The following is a 20,118-nucleotide window of genomic DNA, read 5'->3' as shown; positions in this document are numbered from 1 at the left end:
TAAAATGTTTTCAAGGTTGTGTTTGCTTTTTAGGTTGTTTTATTTTTTATTTGCTTACTATGTTAGTGTTTTATAGAAATGCCAACAGTGAAATCATCTGATTTAGCTAGTGAGAACGAATAAGCGAAAATTAGTTATTTTGCTTACTGTTTACAGGTTTGGCAATGTAATTATCACCCAAACGATATTAATAGTCAATATTACTAAAACCGCTTTGTCGATGTATCTTGCCGAGCGAGGTTTTTGGGATGAAAGATACCGAGGATTATTCTTATCTATGGTTTAAAACCCGCTATTATTTTACATTGTTAAACTTTATATTCAGATCCCAAACGATTAAACTTGGAAACAAATTTTAACAAACCAATGAAAACAACATGGCAAAAACAGCATCTTAGAGTTTTAAATCAAGACAATTACTGTCTATCCCTCCCATCTGTCTCCCAACTCTTTCCATTCTGATGTTCATACTCACTCTTCCCCTGTTCTCTTTCCCATCCATTGTCCCTTGGGCTGTGTTCCTCTTCATACAAGGAAGTTGCTACTTTGTCACTGTATCTGTACTGAAGGTCCACCCCACGATAGCAAACCATCTTCAGGGTCTGAGGGTTCGGGGGGCTCACCTCCAGAGCCCTGAGGTACTCGTCGTAGGCCGTCGTCATCTCCAAGTGGTGGCTGAAGCTGATAACGAGCGGGTGGAGAGGATTAAGTTGCATGTCGAAAACTAGGTGCTTTAAGATGGCTCTTACCCGTTCATGATACCCCTGGAACAACAGGTCATGGTCGTCTTTGGGGGAACTCATCTGAAAAAGAAAAAAATATAAGTGTAAAATGAACATGGATATTGCAAAACGCTACAAAAATATTAACAACTTTGTACAGAACTAAGGTCACGGGCCGTGCGTCGCAGAAGTTCTTCGTCCACTGGAGCGTCACGTACGGCGCCGGTAGAAGGTAGGTTGACTCAACTTCATGACTGTGTCATCTACACCTGGACCTTCTACCGGCGCCGTACGTGTCCGATGTTTATTACGCGCTTTTTCGTTTTGTGTTTTGGCCAATCAGTGTTAAATGTTTCGTGTACATGTATATGTGTTATTTTTGGTGAACTTTAAACCTCATGACGACCATTCTATGGAATAAATCAATGCAACTATTTGACCTGAAGATGTGTTAATATTAACATGAAACAGCTGTAGTCAACCAACTACAAACCAGGACCACTTGACGGATACAGGTAATTTAAACCTTCTATTGTTAAAATCAGTGATCCAGAGGCTATACCATAAAAATGAAATTGCATATTTAAACTATTTTAGTGGCAACGGTATAGTATTTAGTCCCTTAAGGGGCATTTGAACTTAGTAATATATGATTAGTTTACGAGTAGCCTATTGGATCACCGTCTATGTTGGCTGATTGTGCAAACCGACTTATTGGTTAAATTAGGAAGAGTTCACGCGAGAAGGGCTCATCAGCAGGAAAAGGAAGTCCGCCTGCTTCAATAATGTACTGTACAACTAGGGAACAAAGAGCATTTACTGAGAAGCATTGCTCAGTTCGTCAACACTTAATAGATCGGTCGAGTCGCCACACAGAATAAAACAGATTGTGTGGTATATAAGTAAATCCATTTTGAAAGAAGTCCGAATAAACCTTTTTTTTAAGTTAAATCATTTCGAAAACCCGCATAAAATAACTTAGAAACAAATACTTATACTTTGCTTGGAATTCAAAATCACTTTCCACATTCTACAATAATTACAACAGACCCAATGTGGGCGTATTGGTCTTGGTCAATACGGCCGGGGACCCCCTGAGGCAGGACCCCTGCGCTGAACTGCAATTGTCTGGAGAAGGTCATTTACTATGGAGCGAACGTATCAATCTTGCGAAAGGAGAATAGATCAGAGAAATTTAAGTTCAGAGAAACTGGTGTTGGAATTTGGAGTTACTCTTTGAATATCATTTAAAGGTGACGCCAACCATCAAAGTTTAACAGGTTTACAACTTTGATAAAATAACACTAAAATTACCTGAATGTTCGCCTCAATATTTAGCTTAATATTGACAGAAAGTGACATGGGACTATTACAAAGTATACATTAAACAATATTTCCATTATTATGTATAAGGAAAAAGCTAATCTCCATACAGCCGAGCTATTCGAAAATCGTCGATTTCCAGCCTAGCAAAACATTAGTTATTTGTGTAACTACTGTAGTAGTTTCTCGAGTGCAGCAAAGGCAGTTTGCACTCGTGTTACACATTATATTTTTCCTACAGTCACTATAAAGCATATAAATAATTAGTCCTTCAAACACTATACAACACGTTTTTAGGTTCAGCTGGCAACACAAATAGGTGCCCTAGAGAAAGTAGTCCCCGGTCCGTATCACTCCGCCATTTTTCCTCGGCAAGCAATGTGCTCCGCGACTTGAGAAAATAGTTCCGTATATTTTAGTAATTTGCAGTGGTTTCCGCGCCTAAAAAATGCTTTAAAGGTATTTTATTGTTTATTATTATCATAGGAATGTTTTAAACACGTTTTAATGAAAATTCCAGAAAGTTCAGAAATACCGAAAAGACATTAAAAAAAACACGTCGTGTTAAAGATAAACTATAAACACGAAATGACAGGTTAAATCGTAGTTATAATAGTCAATCAGCTGCTCATAGTATTATTATCCTTTAAGTGTTGCCAACCTATTTCCAAGCGTACACGGATTACGTGCGTAATAGAACCACGCTGTTTTGTGTTGTTTCGTTGGAATCCTGATGTGCGACAAAGTATAAACCGTACGACAAAGTATAAACCTTACGACAAAGTATAAATATGCAGCAATTAGCAGCTTTCTGTACTATAAACAGTACAAGGAAGCCAACTTTGTCGGGTGACTGTAGGAAAAGGATTTTGCCTTTCCCAAACAGGCCAAGTTTATGTTTAGGTTAACAAGAACAACGTTTGAATTATTTTATTACTAGAAATAGTTATCAACAGCCGACTTTAAAATATATTGCCAACGTATGTTATGGCAACCTTAAACAGAATCACTAGACTATAGAATAGTATTTTATTATTTAAAAACAAGAAGCTTCGTATGATTTGTTTGCATCGTGATGAAAAGTATTGGTGACTATTCGAATTATACATTTTAGGGGGTCGTTTTCGCCACATTCCACTATCTTGTGCCGAAATGGGTCACTTTCGGAACTGGTAGTAAAATATACATTGATTTATGATTGTAATAAAGTGGAAAGTATCATACTGTATTAGAACTCTTTCATTTTCTTGATAATCCAGATCAGAAGTCTTCGATTTTAGGTACAGGATACATCTATTATTAAATAAATAGAGTAACGTTTTCTATTATTACCACACGTGAAATTTTACCAAAACTATTACAGTAGCACTTCAGTAGAAGGCAATGAAGTAGTGGACACACAGTGGCAGTGGAATAAAGAGCCGTTATATAGTATGGTGGCAGCTACGGAGGGTAGAAGTTTTTTTTAGCAATTTGTTACTTAAATGTATTTTGTGTTTACATACAATTACATGATGTTAAAGAAAAACATAGGGGCCTCCAGGTCAATTTATTTTATTAGTATGAATGATGCCACCTCATCCGTTCTCCTTACTCATATCCTGACCCAGGATGCTGTGTTTTTGTTCCGAAAAACTATTTATTGAAATCTACAACAATGTTTGACACAATCCTCAATATTAAACGACACAATGTAACGTGTCTCTTTAACAAAAGATAAATACAATGACCACAACTATAGCTTACACCTTACAAGTGTAGTAAGGGCGTTTTTACATCATGCAGGTGAATGTTGTGCAACGAGCGGAAGCGAGTAGCATAATTCACTTAAGTGATGTAAACACGCTCTTGCGTAACGTGTAACGTACAAGATTTTACCTGACCCGACAATGTGCAGGGGGTTACGTACAATATTTTTCATTATCCATTTCACTTATCTTCTAACAGTAACGTTCATTTAAAAACAAAAGCTAGGTTAGGAAAATTCCTTAAAGCATAACAATAACATTCAAGCGCACAGCTGGTTTCTAGCGTTCAACGTCGTCGGCTCCATAGAGGTATATTTTTTTTAAGTTGAGCACTTAATCTTCTATATAAATAAAATTAGAGTTTTGTCTGTACATTGCTCAGAATTATATATATTAAGGTTATTTTTACGTTTTATACATTACAGAAGCAGAAACAAGTCTTATCTCTATTTCTGTCTGTCTGTCTGTCCGTCTGTCTGTCTGTCTGTAATACTCAAGATGGCATTTTCCGCAATCTTCTCCATGAAAACGAGAGTACCTATCAATATCCAAGTCATTTTAATGTATTCACTGGATTGGCGAGAGTGTCTTTAGCAATTAAAATATGGCCTCACTACTTTGTAAATAAAATTATAGACATTCAAAAATGCAGTTTTGTGCGATTTTTGTCAAATTTACGAACAATTTTTATCACAAAATCATCTATGAAATAACGAACAGCTGTTGGGATCAAGATTATTCTTTCTAGCTGTCAGTGATATGTTTACAAATGTTGTTTACAAATACCGCAACCATTTCTGATCACGTTTTGAAAGCAAATCCCAACCAAGTGAGATTAAAAACTTTTTTCTTACAAAACGGATTTAATTAATCACGAGTGTAATATTATAGTGTAACCGTAAATGAAATTAAATAACTAGGCATCATCCAGGTCAGGAACCAGAAATTCTTTGTGTATAAAATTGTTCTTGAGTTTTGATAACCAGAAAAAAGACCTTGAATCAGTGTTGTATAGGGCTGGGACACTTTAATGATCGTCACCAATAGCTTACAAACAAGGTTTCCACTCATTGACGGCGCTTCAATGGCGATTGTGTATAGTGTAAAGTAAAAAAATCACAACTGCAGTGGGTGATTGTAACAAAGGTTTACGGATGATGCTAAACTCGCTTTTCCAGTGTGCCACTTTCTGTTTCTACTCACCGTGTGATGCAATCGCTGGACCATACAGCCAATAGGCCCATAGCCCATCTCTTGGGTACGTATGCCTACCTATTTATTCATAACAACCTTTTCGACGACGATCCTTGATACCGGTACTTTTCCATAGAATACATGGCCTACCTACTTAAGAAATAAAATTACAAATGTCCAAAAACCCAACATTGTGTGATTTTTGTCACATTCAACTGACTACTATAAGATCTCCTTGCGAAGATCAGGCACACAGCTAGTGTTATTTAAATGGGTGTCATTACCTCACCGAGTGAGTTTTTTAAACTTTACTTCACGCGTGAAGTAAAGAAGATCTATACATCACGCTTGGGATAGGGAAGTTAAACATTGCAGGTTAATTTAAGAATCATAACTAACTGCAGATATTTAATAGCGTGTAATTGGTTATAGAGAATATTTGCTGTTGTTTCAGTTGTAAGCTCAGCTCTTTTTTCTAGGTAGGCTAGTAACAAGCCTAGTTCCACATAACCTTTTCTACTAAAGTTATTAAGTTACTAGTATTAAGTTATTGGTTATATCACCAACTGCATTGTACATTCAACAGTTAAATTCAAGTAGAAAGTCTTATAGCCTTTGAGCCTTCACCCCAATGTCCATGTTTACCGATCTACCTTTACCACAAACACTATTCCTCTTGACAATCCCAACTCCCGACTGTCCGCACGGTTAAATCACAATCAAACTGTCTGCAAATAAACAAACTGTCTCGCGCGGGCTTAGGAGCTAAGCTCAAAATACGATCGGTCGAAGAAAAGGATCAAGTCGAAAATAATTGTGGGGCTGCCCCGCGGGGAACAACAGCTCGAAAATCGCCTACAAGGGCAGCGAGGCGCTCACGGGACATCTGATACGATTGCGGGCAAACCACGAAACAACCGTCCACCTTTGTGACAAACTTGAAATCTTGTTACGTTTGTGTCGATTGTTGGGATGCAACTGGTAGAAACTGGAACTCAGCTGGTAGTTCGAGTTGTAATAATGAAAAACAGATATATCATCCGAGCTTACATTATTACAAATGTATATATATATACATATATAATATTAAAACGAAACAGTGTTTTTTTATTTCACGATTCTGAATCAACCACGCGACGGATTTTCATGATTTTTGTGTTGAAAGAAAGATAATTTTAAAAGCTAGGGAATGTCGAAGCCATAATTTTAGTTTAGGGTCCCAGTTTTTTAGAAATTAAGTTTTAATTTTTAAAAAGTCTAGCAGCCGACGCTAAGATTCTAAACTAGCTTTTGGCATAAAATAATTTGCTTAACATAACAGCTGTAAACATTCAGCTTTTGTGTCACAAATTCAGCATTTGGATAAAAATGTAAAGACATACTTCGGGTTGACTATTTATACTATGTGTAATGCTAATCATTGATAAGTTCAATTCCTCTGTAAGAGGATGGCAGATTAATTAAATGTACATAGTAAAATACCAGGATGTTCAAATTATTCTTTAAAGCAAGCTTTGTAATCTTCGATTTGTTTTAGAGCAATATAATTTGTTTTAACTAACAGCTGGTTAAATATAAACTATGGAAGTATGAGGTTATTTTATTTACTCTTATTTTGTCATTGATTATAGGAAATAAGTAAGATTAGTAGAGATAATTAGACCACAGTTAAATAGTTTAGACCAAAATTAATTAAACCACAGTACAAATCGAGGCTCTGTACACGAGTCTTAAAAAAGGATAAATGCAAATTATTTTACTACTTCACTTTTCAAGAAAAGAATAGAAAAATAACAATGTTTACATGTTTTAATTCTTCATGGTAGCTTTTTGTTTACAATTAATGTTTGTCTGCTTCAACTTTGTTTGGATTAGGCCCGGAAATATTGATGTCATAAAAAGAAGATCAAGAATAATCAGGAATCACGATTTTAAATTACCACCACAACCTCAGCCGGGTTTTATACAATGATAAACAGATGGATGACATAGATTAAACACAACGTCAACATTGACCTAGGATACTGCAATTAGACAAACCATCTTTTAATGAAATCGTGTTCAGTTGTGGTTACGTTTGGGGGTGCCTATATCTGCGCCCCCAAACGTGAAAATATAACTTTTATTTCAACTATGAATAATATTGAAGTTTAAATTAACTAATATGGGAAATTACGATGTACATTTATTCAATGAGGGTGGGTAATTATCAAGGATAGAACTGATAACGGTATGGATAATAAACATTGACAATTACGTCATTAGCTTTACTAGCGTGTTTAATTTTTATATTCCTGCTACATGTGACCAGTTCTTTTTTTCAAATGAATTTTATTTGAACCAAACAGCTGTTTCAAAACAAACTGTTATTGTTTTTTTTCTTTGTTTGCACTTATTTATTTAGCAATTAATGCAGTGAAATTGATAAAGGATAGGTGTGACGATTAGTTTTGATGTTAGGACACCAAAGTTAAATTATGTGTACTGTGAATTTTATTGGATATTATCGTTTTATTTTAGGTCGTTTCTATTCAGACCTACTGGAAATTGTGTATAGTAAGTTAGTTGTATTGTGGTGATAATAATTATGGAAGAGGCAGGTATGCTATGGAAGGTGGTATCGTTAACTAGGTCTATACACTTCTCAAGTGACTATTACTCTCTCTACTGTAGGCTACTTATAATCAGTGTGCGTCTGTGCGAATCGGCTGCAAATCTCACTTCAACGCTTTTCACATCGTAAAAATTGCAGAATTGCTGTTTTATTGTAAAATTATCGGATTTAAAATGCATATCGTATAGGCCTATGATGGAATAAACACATATTTGGTCACACAAAATTTGTTTACAAGATTATTTTTCACATTAAAACTGCAAGAAACTTTGTCTTTATATGTGTAAACTAGCTGATCTGAATTGTACACGGTTTTAACTGACTACTGAATTACCGTACGTAGGACGGGCTAACACCTCGTTTGTAATAATGTTTAAAGGAACTCCTATCCTGAGTACAGGAAGCTTCCTGATGACCCTTCGAAACTGGACCTAGCTGCTCCTTGATGATTGAGCAAAATGAATTGTCCTTGCCAAAGAAATACCTCTTTCTGATCAGTACAAAGTCACACGGGTCACTTATCCTTCACATTTGGGTTTAAATGTACCTTAATAGCGTCCCTATCACATTTTGGTGTTAGTGTAAATCATAGCGGAAGGAATGTAGGCCTATTTTCCTTCCACCATGAGTAGAACTAAACTTCTCACCATACATTAAACCTCAATTGTATATTCATAACTATCTAGGGGCCCTGACTAAAGAAATAACCTGTCTAGGTCAGTAAAAAAAGGTACACAAGGCATCCAAGTTCATCCTTCAAATACGGCTAATCGTGTCCCTACCTCAATTGTTAATACAATTGTAATGATAATCATTACACATAATTAATGAGTGAAATGTTTGGAATTTACGTGGGTTATGAACAACAAATGTCCTCACAGTTTAAAAACGGAAAGGCCTAAAGCCTGGAGCCAGGTCTGGGATGTGTGTAAAGTCTGCGCAGCGCACTTAGCTGTATTTACGTGCGCATTTACACTGCAGGGTGCTCTGCGCATGTCTGATGATTTACACGCGAGGATTATGGTTATAGCGGGAATGTCCGCCGCCGGCTCACCGTACAGCTTGGCACTTACTCTAAATTAATAATTGGCTTACATCGCGTCCAGTTTGTAAAAGATTTATGCAGGATTGTCATTACCTATACTCTGTTACAACTTCAATGTTGCTAGTTCACTGCATTTCTATTTTGGGTTAATCATATTAACTATTGTGATACCTCGTACGTGCCTTTAATATAAACACAGCACAATAGTAGTTTGTTTTATGAGCTATATCGAAATCTTGGTAACTAAGAAAACTTGACCAGCAACACTTACGTAGTCTTAAATGTCCATGCATACCGGTAACTAAAGGTCGATAATAGCATAATAGTTTTTAAGTATATGGAATAGGCGCAGGTAAACTGAAGGAATAATTTATTTAGTAGGTCAACTAATATATCCCTGTGAAGATTACCGTTTGTCTTTTGTCTTTTGAAGACAAAAGGTACTCTTCACAGAGATATATTAGTTGACTTACTAAATAGATTATTCCTTCAGTTTACCTGTGTCTTCATCTATATCATTGACTATTGGATTAATAGTCAAAGTCTATATTCATGCACTGATCTTGACAATTAAAATAGCTATTTCCCGCTACCGTTTTTTTTTTTTTTTTTTTTTAGCTATCATTTATAATTTTCCGTACTTGTTTAACTTACCGCACTCAATTTGAATTTGATTATTTAATTGCTCAGTTTTAATTTTACACACTCGTTTGACTTTAGCGTATTTCAGATTAACCACTTGGGTATTCTGTGCTGAACCCAAAATAGTCAGCACGTAACCGATTACCGAAATTGTGAATCCTACATAATGTCAAGAGGACTTGCCGGTGACGATTAGCAAAAAACGCCTATACCTCTGATCGAGGTATTCTCCAAGCAAAGCTCGGCCACCACATCATCCATTGAGCAATCTCCGTTGTCGCCTCGGGTACTGAACCGTACAACTTAACACATTGTCCAGTTGACTCGCTCAGTCATAACTCTTCTGATAGATAAACCCGTCAAGCCAAGGTAAAGGAGTTGTTGCAGGGAATCAATCAGCCATTGTCCGCTGCCGGCAGCCAAGCATAACCTGGACCTCGTAAACGGTAAATTGAGATGTCCTGTGCTTTACTATTACCATTACTGTCGCCCGAGGTAAGGTGGACGAGTCGAAGGAAGCCGTAAAATGTACACGCGCGTCAACGAGAGGCTGAAGACATCAAACTTAGAATTGTCTAGCCTAATGGGAGAACTCTGTATATTAAATGAACTCTGCAAAACTGAAAATATTCCTTTACCTTAGGCCTTCTAGTGTTCAAAGACGCTCGAGGCAGCAATGCTTTGTGCACGGGTACAAATTAATTCTCAATTAATCCATTAATTAACTATACAGGTACTTTCCTGAGGGAACATTCATGATTATCGTTGATTTTTTCGATATGTCGATATTTTATTTTTGATCCGATGTATCAATTTTGACAAATTGAAACATATTCTATTGGCTGAAAATTACGATAAATATTGTTCAGTATCAACAAACAATTCAATAATATCAGTGACTCAAAACTAACCTAACCTAACCAAACTTGCTGTAACATTTCTTTACCCATATGCCCTTTCTGTTATTAAAAGAAATTTTAATATAATCTATATAATTTAATATAATACAGTTTAATATAATCTGAAATTTCATTATCAATATATTTTATTTTTGCCTTAGAAAGATCAAATATCTATGTAATATAGACACGTTTTTGTTATAGTCTGCTACATATCTTCCTAACTTTCTAAAGTGAATCTCGTTTCCACGATTGCATTTTATAATAGCTTATGTCTCTTCTCTTTTCAACGGCGAAGTGTACGATCAAGACGCCGGTTACTGGTGCTGAATTACAACTGACATCAATCAGGTTTGCAAGTGATTGTAAATCACGGTCGCTTTCCAAGATTCAGTTAAATTTGCCTTGCACCTGAAGCTGCACGTCGTTACAGAGCCTGGGGAGGTGATTTAAGTCCCAATAAACAACTCCTGTGTGGCTGATAGCAAGTCCTGCAGGACGGTGTCCAATCATGCCGTAAACAAACGCCAAGACGTGCGGCGGCTGTTCCGGCGATCGTATCAACATCTCAGAGGAGAATAATCCGACCAAAGGAAAGTGTGAACACTATCTTTTTCCAGGAAATTTGGAACTCCAAGAGCTGTCTAAAGACTCGTCCATAGTTGTTGAGTAGCACTTCAGTGTTAGCAGTGACGGTATTAAGTGAACGGCGTATTGTTATTTAACTGACTATTCTTTGATTAAATGTTATTGTTGCATTTGTGTTTAAAGTGTGTTCCTTATGTTAAGTGTGTGATTCTAGTGTTATGTGATTAATCTGTAGCATTAATATTAGTGATTGAAGTAGTGTATGGATTTCATATCATATCACTATGGATATCATATGGATATTTCATATCACTAGAGACCGTTGTATTTAACCACAACGGGCTCTGTTGCTAGTTCTATATATTAATAGACAAGCATATTTATTGAAAACCATTTTCTCAGCTCCTGTGCATCGCAGGGAAAATCTACGCATACTGTTAGAAATATTTTTGCCTGCAGATGTGCAAAATCCCTTTAAAATATGCTCAAAAATCAGTACTAAAAATTAATTTAACATTTTACAAAAATAACATGGGTCTTATGGGTTGCCATGTTGGTGATGAAATAAGAACAAAATATAAACAGAAAATCTAAATAAATGGAAGAAACTACAATCACGTGTTTTATGTACAGCGTGGGGTAAAAATAGAGAAGTTTGCACTATACATACTTTTGGTCAAGTTTTAGACCACGGGGCGAGCTCTAGTTGCAAAATATTCTCATTTAATTGTCAATGTTAAACGCTCATAAATGCATTAATAGATAATCATTAAATAAAACTGTAGCATACAGCAACCGTTAACGACACATTCACAACACTTATTACTTCAATTTCGTAAAGGCCTATAATTACATCTATCGATTAATTACTGGGGTCACCGTGTAAATTATCCCAAAATCACGAATGACCGCAGGCTTGGGGAATTATCATGTCTAAAACAAACTTTGGGAGTGTAATGGGTGCCTAGGAATAGCGCCTGAGGCTCTTCTATCTCACAACCTGCGGGTGACAAAAACCTACAGTAGGCGCTACTCTATGGTCAGCTGTCTAAAAGTGGAAAAGGTTAATTGTTGTGTTTAGCGCTGCCTTTCTACCAGAACTATGTCTTGATCGTTTCTTCACCCAGGATCGTATGGTAATCAGTAACTCCAGGGATTTAGATGCGAAGAAAAAACTGGTTTCGATGTTTTGTATATCTCAATTAAAATGCAAAGAAAAATATTCAATTGAATGAATACATATGAATATGACTAATGAATGGTTGTAGGCATGAATATGAAATTGATTAGTGGGCTGGAGAGGTTGAGCACAGACTATAGAATTCTGTTATTCTATAAAGTTAAAGGTTTACTCTATAGGCTGTGGGTTGAGCCTGTTGTAAGTCTATTCGGGTGATGTAATGTAGCAGACATAGGCACGTTTTAAAGATGCATATTATGAGGGAACGAGTATTTTTAATTAGATATATGATTTGAACATTCTTGTTTTAAAATGATACATGCATGAAACTACTAATGGTACCAGCGTAGAGTACACTTATCATATGTAAATGTGCCCAGACGTTAATTGAAATGTGTCATACATACATGATGTGGACTTTTGCTAACATTTCCTGCAATTTTCCTCCAGACATAATTGATTTTAAGACATAGACATCAACAAATAATAATAGCAAAAGAGCACTGTGCTTGTGTTTGCGACTAATAAGATGCATTGATTTAAAAGGTATTTGAAACACGACTATTTACATAACAAACTTAAGTGTAGAAAAAAAATCCCTAGCATACATAATATCACTTGCTGCATAAATCACAACTATTCAAATAAAGTCGTCTAGTATGCAATTAAAATTCTCTTCTCTTGTTCGTAAGGAAAGAGAAATACCACAAAATTGAAATATTTTGCCTAAAACACAAGTATTTACTTTAAAGGCTAGATTGTAAATGGTAGTTGAAAATATCATCTATTATTTAAAAGAAATTAGAGACACGAGCATGCAATTGATGGCATGTTGCCTAATAAAACCCGGCACAATGCACGTAACAAATGAAGGTGAAAATCCAAAGAACTTTTCTCCACACTAGTGCACGCTGCGTAAAACAAGACGATTTACATATTAGACAAAATCAAAATATCATCCACTCTTTGATTCAAAATGGACTACCAGACCGGTACAGTATACAAAACATCACGTGCTACTTAAAACTGAAATATTCACTCATATAATTGAAAGGTTTAACTCAACATCTATTCTCGTACTGAAAACACTAATGATGTGCAGTATACACCAAAGGATAAATAATACTGTAGTTGAATTTATTAAGTGTATAAGGCGTATATTACCAGTTAAAAGTCTCGTAAAGACCTGGCAAAACGAAAATACACCTCTTGAAAGAAACGATAAATACAAAATATCACACGCCTATTGAAACCAATAATTAGGGAGGAATTCAGATTAAGGTGTAATCCAAGACTCTCAAGACACGAGAATGTTCCCACCGATAACAACACTGCTACGAGCAATAATCCCCAACGCCGGACCTCCATAAAATAAACAAGTGTAATCCTCGAATGTGTCCGATACCCTCCTCCTCTCAACTGTACAACCTAACAACTTCATTATCCCCAGGAACACCCACTTGGCGCTACAATACGATTTATTGACATATAAATCCCTTTGTTTACTTTTCTCCGCTGATCAGCTGTGTTGTTTCTCTTATTTACGAGCGAGTCCGATCTAAAACACACTTGATTGTTGGGCGGTTCCCCTTATTGCTATCTGATTGTTGCCCCTCGGTAGTTTGGGAGGGCAAAATGTCTAGAACCTATTTCATCGTGAAATATATGGGATTGGAAATGTTTTATTTTAAAAGGTGTTTTGACGTGGCGCGGTTGTGTTTATGACTTATGTAGAATTACGGACATACTGCATATTTTGCTTAGTAGATACTTTCTGAACTATATATATAAATCAAGGAATCGTGGTATTCGCACGATAATTTGGTGAAACATTTATTAAATCTACGAATTTGTATAAATACATTTACTTCCCAACAAACGCTTTTCCGATCATATGTGAATCTCGGATGAACGAAGATCCAACGCCACCTCAGCCTTCTGGAGGAAGCAGTAGACAACCTAGAAGGGGATGCGGAATACTACCCCCCAGATAACCACCCCCTAGGTGAAACGTGACGTCACGAAATCTGCCAACTAACCAATATGGGAGCCGTGTCCACGACTGGAATACTACCCCCTTAGCACAACGTGATGCTATGTAATTGTAATTTTAATTCAAGTAATTCCGTTTGATAACAGAAAAGGTATGTGGGGAATATTATACAGAATTTTGAAATGTTACAGCAATATTGGTTGGTTAGGCTAGGTTAGTTTAGAGCAGTGTGACAACGAAACTTGAGTGTCCGTTAATTGAAAACTGTCACCCCCGATCACTGACGTCAACATGACGTAGGAACCTACTTCGGAGAGTAGTTTTCTGGGGGGGGGGGGGCAGTCTTCCGGCAACCCACTCCGGAATATAGAGCGAGACGCTGGTGAGGCCTATGCCTATTCGTTATTCTATGGTACAAGCAACAATGTAAAAACTGAGTTAAGAAAAAGGTCTAAGTTAAGTTTTTTTCCTCATCTCGACGTTGGGTGGTCACATCCCAGACAGAGATAACAGTAAATTAACCAATTATCACAAATTAACTCATTATCAGACACGCTCACATAATCAGCCCGGAATCAGTTTACTTCACAACACATTCAGACTATATATAGTAATGGACAGAGACAGACCACTTCCTGAGATAGTATAGTGGGATTCGAGCCTCCAGGTTGAAGTCACAGCCTTGAAATACTATACACTACATACCATTGTAGTCAATAATCTGAGACACAGATGAAATGGCCATAGACTTTATTTATCAGTTATAATTAGCCTATATTATACTTATTTGACGTTGCTATGAAGCATCATACAACAGCTGACTCGGTAAAGCCATCTGCTTGTCAGCTGTGATCCTAAAACAGCTGTCACCGGCCTTCTAAATATCTTTGCTACTAACTGCAGTTCAAGATGATTGTTATCCGTCTATCGTGTTATTCGCTAACTGTTAAAGTTGGGAACCTCAAATCACTATTACCATGTAGTTTAAAGCAAATTTTTATTTAACACTTATGATTGGACACCCTGTATACTATGTGAACAAACAAAAACATTAACTTTCTTACTAATAAAACAAACAGAAATATACTTATAAACCTACTATTTATAGCCCCTACTATTTATGCACTAAAGGCAAATGCATATACAACTTAGTTTTTTTAATTGTTGTTTTTAAATTGAAATATTTGTATATCAGCTTAGAATTAGGAAATTTAACGTCATTCAAACATTGTTTATGTCGAGGGTAGGTTAAGTTAAGAGGAACTTGGTTGTAATGACCATGAAACGCTCGTAAAAAGTTATTCATTAGAATAGAATGTGAAATCTACAGGAAGTGTCTAAAGTTATAATACAGATAGTAGTACAGGTAGTAGCTACCTCCGGATTAGGAAACATCATAACCAATCACCAATCTATGGGTAGTAATATGAAATTATGATTTAAAAAATTGTGAAAAGGCAAACAATGGTGTGAACAATATTTCTCTCAAAATGGCAAAAATATACAATTAATTATCTCCTTAAGAAAAAAGTTTCAATTTTTAAGGTGTGTGGCCAACTCTAAACACATGTTAATTGTTCAAAAATGTTAAAATGATTCTAGTAAATGTGAACTTTATAATTTCACTTTTTTTTACACCAAAATCTTTCAATACAATTATTCACATCAGCGAAATTTTAAATAATTAATTAGGGTTGGATACAGCAACAGATATACAATCTCACTTATTTCATAAAATCAATAATCAATGAACCATCAAATATAAGAATAAATAAACATGTCACATGATTGTAGAGAATATTATATGCCTATTTATAAACCAGCTGTGGAATTGTGAATTAATATGGTTTTACAGTTCAGCTTGTTTACATTTGGGTGGCATAGCAAATTGCAAACATTGTATGAGTTCTCATGGCAGCCATGGAGACCAATCAATATTTACTTTTAAAATCCTCATCTCAGAACTTTTAAAGTCAAAGGGGCGAAGCCCACGGTCAGTATCGAAGTGTGAATAGTCCTATAAAGGTCCTTGGTATGGTAGCTATATTTTTGTATAATTTAAGCCCAGTCAGTTCAGTAGTTTATGCGCCTATTAGTAACAAACATACAGACATACGCCACTAGATTTTTATATAATAGTATAGATGTAATAGTATAGATAATATTTTTATAATCAGTCATAGAAATTACTTTAGAGTGACTCTTTGATTGAGGTTTTGCTGTTTATCTTTTTGTTGATTATTCTTTTATTACAAGTTGCAGTTTTACTCGATTTCGAGCAACAGGTCATCTGGTTTTTTATAATGGGTGTTCCATAAAGAAGATAATAAATTGTTGATAAGTACAATCCCGTTCATACCTGCATAAGATGTGACTGGGACGGTGGCGTCGTCCTGTAATCCAGCAACTTGGATTTCATGAATTCCGGATATTTATAGGCATGCACTGTGGGTGCGATACTCCCTGGTGTTGATTAACCAACGTCCGCACTAGTGAGTACTACGGCGATCCGCAGTACTATCACGATAATTAGACAAATTCGTTCATTACAAGGAAAAAATGGGGTTCGGATTCCACTATAAACCCCTTAGTTGTCATTGGTTGTATGGGATATTCTTTAACGGCTGTATCTAAGGAATATGTCGGCCTTAGTCACTGTATTTTTTGTAGTATTCGTGGTCACTTACAAGAATACAAGATCGCGCCACTCATCTTACACTCATCCCCATTCATCCTTGGCATAAAATACCTACTTCGTATGGTTGCCATTCCATATGAAAGTATCTAAAGAAATAATGATAACTAGTGTACATATTGCTCGTATCCTTAAGTTAGCACTTCAGTAAGTATTACATAAATTATTTCAAAACGAATAACAGTCATATTTACAATGAGTTTCAACCCTGACAGCCATAACACAAAATTGATTTAACTACCGCATTAAAGCAACTAAACTTTCTTTCCAACGATATTCTGCTACTGACAAAGAATTTATACCAGATATTATTGATTGTCAAAAGGCGTAGCATAACTTATTGTTCCCAACATTATTGGAGGATTCAATAAAGTTTGGAAATGTTGCACCCACTGTTCAGGTTCAATCCTTGCAAGCGTATTTTTCCGATACTCAAAATTTGTTTATGGCAGTCCACAATGTTTTCCCATCCTTAGCGTGATTAATACAATCTATAATATTATTTTGAAATGCTATCTTTTTGTTCTAACACACTAAGGTATACCTCCTGCTTGCCTCTAAATATGCCTGCTTGTTTATTAATAAATTTGTTTTTCTAAACAATCTCAGTAGACTAAAAACTCTGTTTCTAAATTAGAAACATTCCCTGGTGTAACCAATGTCCAAGTCTAAAATGAAATTATTTGCACTGTACATGTGTCGTAAGACTTTGGACATCATTCATGTTTGGCGTCTTTGTATATTGACAATAATTTTTTTCAGTCGGGATAAGATTGAGTCTAGAAAATCATTTACTTCAAAACATTAAACAAAAATCAGTCCTAAAAATAGATTTGAAGCGGTTTACAGAAATTTATAATATTACGAATCATTTCTCTACTTCTATACTACTAAATTTACAGCGGGCTACATGTTTTTAAAAGGTTTTTAATTCTAAATACACTAGCATTATTCGAAACGCAAAAAAAAACTTGACACTTCCGCACAGGAATAGACATAGCCTATCTGTAATTAACAAGAGAGTAAACAAAACATAACATAACCTAAATACTACACTACTCTCTACTGCTAAGTTTACATAGACTGAATAGAATTATTACTCATCCGTGAGTGTTCGGGAAGAAATAAACCAGGGCAGAACTTAAGCAAAATATAGCCTAAATTGCCGCCAATACGATACAAATATAATTTCCAAAATCAAACAACCATCGAAAATTAAAATAAATCAACCTTTTCAATCAATTAAAATAGGGTATGAGAAAGCATTAAGCAAAAATAAAAATACTACCAAACACTTAAATCAAGTTCAAAAATCAGTTTTAAAATAGGCTATGTAGGTGAAAAGCTTACCTCTTTTACTTGCTGTTTGCTGCCTACAGCTTGGTGAGCGATATGGCACGGGCTGTAGGGATAGAGGGGTGGGTGAGACTGTTGTAGGGTTGCAGCTTGCAGCTGTGAGGGGAGAGTATTAATAGGTCAATGTACCCCCACCAGACAGCTGAATAATGCTAGCAGAAAAAACTCGCCCAGACACAAACACATGTTCTAACGAATTCTGCCACTGCCACCGCAATAGCGTCGACATTCGACAAGTATATAGGACGATTCCAGTTCCCCCGCTTACGGCATTCCTTTGGCAATAGATAAGAATGATGGGATCTTAGCAATAATACCATGTTGTTACCATCGATGTATAATGACTGTTACAAGGCCGCGGCCTTCGAAGTGGCAACGTCGCAAGTAGGGTTGTAATAGCTGTTTTGTTTGGAAGCAGCTTAAGGTATTTTTTGTATTTACGAAAGCTTGGTTACTGGACTATGGAAATATTGTCTCCGCTTTAAATGTACAGACACAGTATAGATTTTCAATTCATATTGTTTGAGTTTTCAATTATGTATGTTTTATTTTCAGTACTTTAAATTTTTGTTTATACATTTAAATTTGAATCAATAAAGTGCGAATTAATGAGCTGATGTCTTCTGTCTGTCATGTTATCTTAAGGGACGGCTGACACTAAACAGCCCTACTTTGAACGTGGAATGTAATATTTTAAAATTACTTTTAAATTATAAAAGGAGAAATGTTAAATTATGAAAATAACCCTGATAATTAAATTTAAAAATTAAATACAGTACTTATAAACATTAGTTACTATATTTTCGAGCACTTTATGGACCTCAGCAATAGGCAATGCAACATATAAAAACATGTATAACATATAAAAAATACATATAAAAAACAAACTATAAAAATAACATTCAAAAAATGTTATAACAAGAAAATACCACTTTTTGTTATTTCAGTTATATTTAAGGTTTGAGTTATTTCAGCCATGGTTGAAATAGTTCAAATGAAAATTCAAATATTTGTTCTATGCCTAAATTAAGTACAATATGGGGACATAGTTTACCATATGTAGCATATCCGCAAGACACAGATTTACAACTTTGCTAAAAGATAATTAACTATGAGAAATTCACCTGTCTCAAACTGTGACAATCATTTATTTTAAATCGTGATAAACGAAGGTTAATAAAAATTAACTGTTTATTAAAATTGATTTAATAAAAATACGATAAACATAAACATACAAAACAAATCTTAACAACAAATCGCCTTATTCTACTTTTTAAAGCTAAGGCACGTATAAACAAATTATTTTACTACTATTTACAACCAGCCTATCCGTACAGTAATACCAAGTAATTTTACAAAATACTGTGTTGGTGTTATAAATAAATTATATTTTCACAACATTTAAATGAAAGGTTTATAAGCAAGTTTCTCATTGACATTTTTACTTTAGGACCTTATACGTTACTTTAAGCTTGCAGTATGAATGCATTCCAAATTCGTAAATTATTCTAAAATAAAAAATCAATACAGAAATTATTGTACGTTAGGGCAGCGCAAACAATTATGATGTAAATTAACCTATAATTTTGCCTAAAGCTGTTTTATACTATATGTAAGAACCTTAACTAACGATAACTAAATACCTACAACACTAACACAATTGTTGGACTAGAACAATATACCTTGCGGCATTTCTACACGAATAACATTCGTATCTAAATAGTTTCAGTTTACTTAAGTACCTTGAAAGTCTTTGGAGATGTCACTGAAACTTTATGTCACAGCTATGTGATTTAAATTGATTTGAAAACGAGTTGTAAAACAATGTATGTCAGTGAATTGGATTTGGTTATGTTTAATTTAAATAATTATAACGAAGTATAAGGTATATTGGAGCATGGGTTTAGTTAAAATATTCTGTAACTTTATGTATAGTGATGTCTATATTAATACAAGAGCTTTTAATTTTATATACATGTTTCAAGTATGTTTTTCAATATTTCGTGGTGGTTTCGATGTTTTACTTCACTGGCTGGACGTTCAAAATAGAGTTTAATATAGAAGATGTTTTAGCTGGACTATTTTATAGTTGAGGTTTCCTAAAGGAGTTACTAGTTGA

At 35.2% G+C, this 20,118-nt stretch overlaps 1 protein-coding gene across 1 annotated transcript; it reads right to left on the bottom strand.

The window, feature by feature from the left end:
* Positions 1-382: 382 nt before the first annotated feature.
* Positions 383-19,065, bottom strand: LOC128988451 (uncharacterized). The gene is made up of 3 exons (XM_054409744.1): positions 19,054-19,065; positions 17,994-18,095; positions 383-803 (listed from the first exon to the last, which is right to left on the bottom strand). Exons 1-3 carry the CDS (start codon positions 19,063-19,065, stop codon positions 417-419), a joined length of 501 nt encoding a protein of 166 aa, XP_054265719.1. The 3' UTR covers positions 383-416.
* Positions 19,066-20,118: the final 1,053 nt, after the last annotated feature.

Source organism: Macrosteles quadrilineatus, unplaced genomic scaffold, assembly GCF_028750875.1.
Source record: "Macrosteles quadrilineatus isolate MER2022 unplaced genomic scaffold, UCM_ALF_1.0 Scaffold_3__2_contigs__length_128488019, whole genome shotgun sequence".
Taxonomy (NCBI): domain Eukaryota; kingdom Metazoa; phylum Arthropoda; class Insecta; order Hemiptera; family Cicadellidae; genus Macrosteles; species Macrosteles quadrilineatus.
This window is presented reverse-complemented; position numbering and strand designations above follow the sequence as displayed.

What these genes read in the sequence shown, in the direction of transcription:
- LOC128988451 (XM_054409744.1), bottom strand. An exon ending in GCAAACAGCAAGTAAAAGAG is followed by an intron (nt 804 to 17,993) that starts GTAAGCTTTTCA and finishes TTTCTTTTTCAG; the next exon opens with ATGAGTTCCCCCAAAGACGA.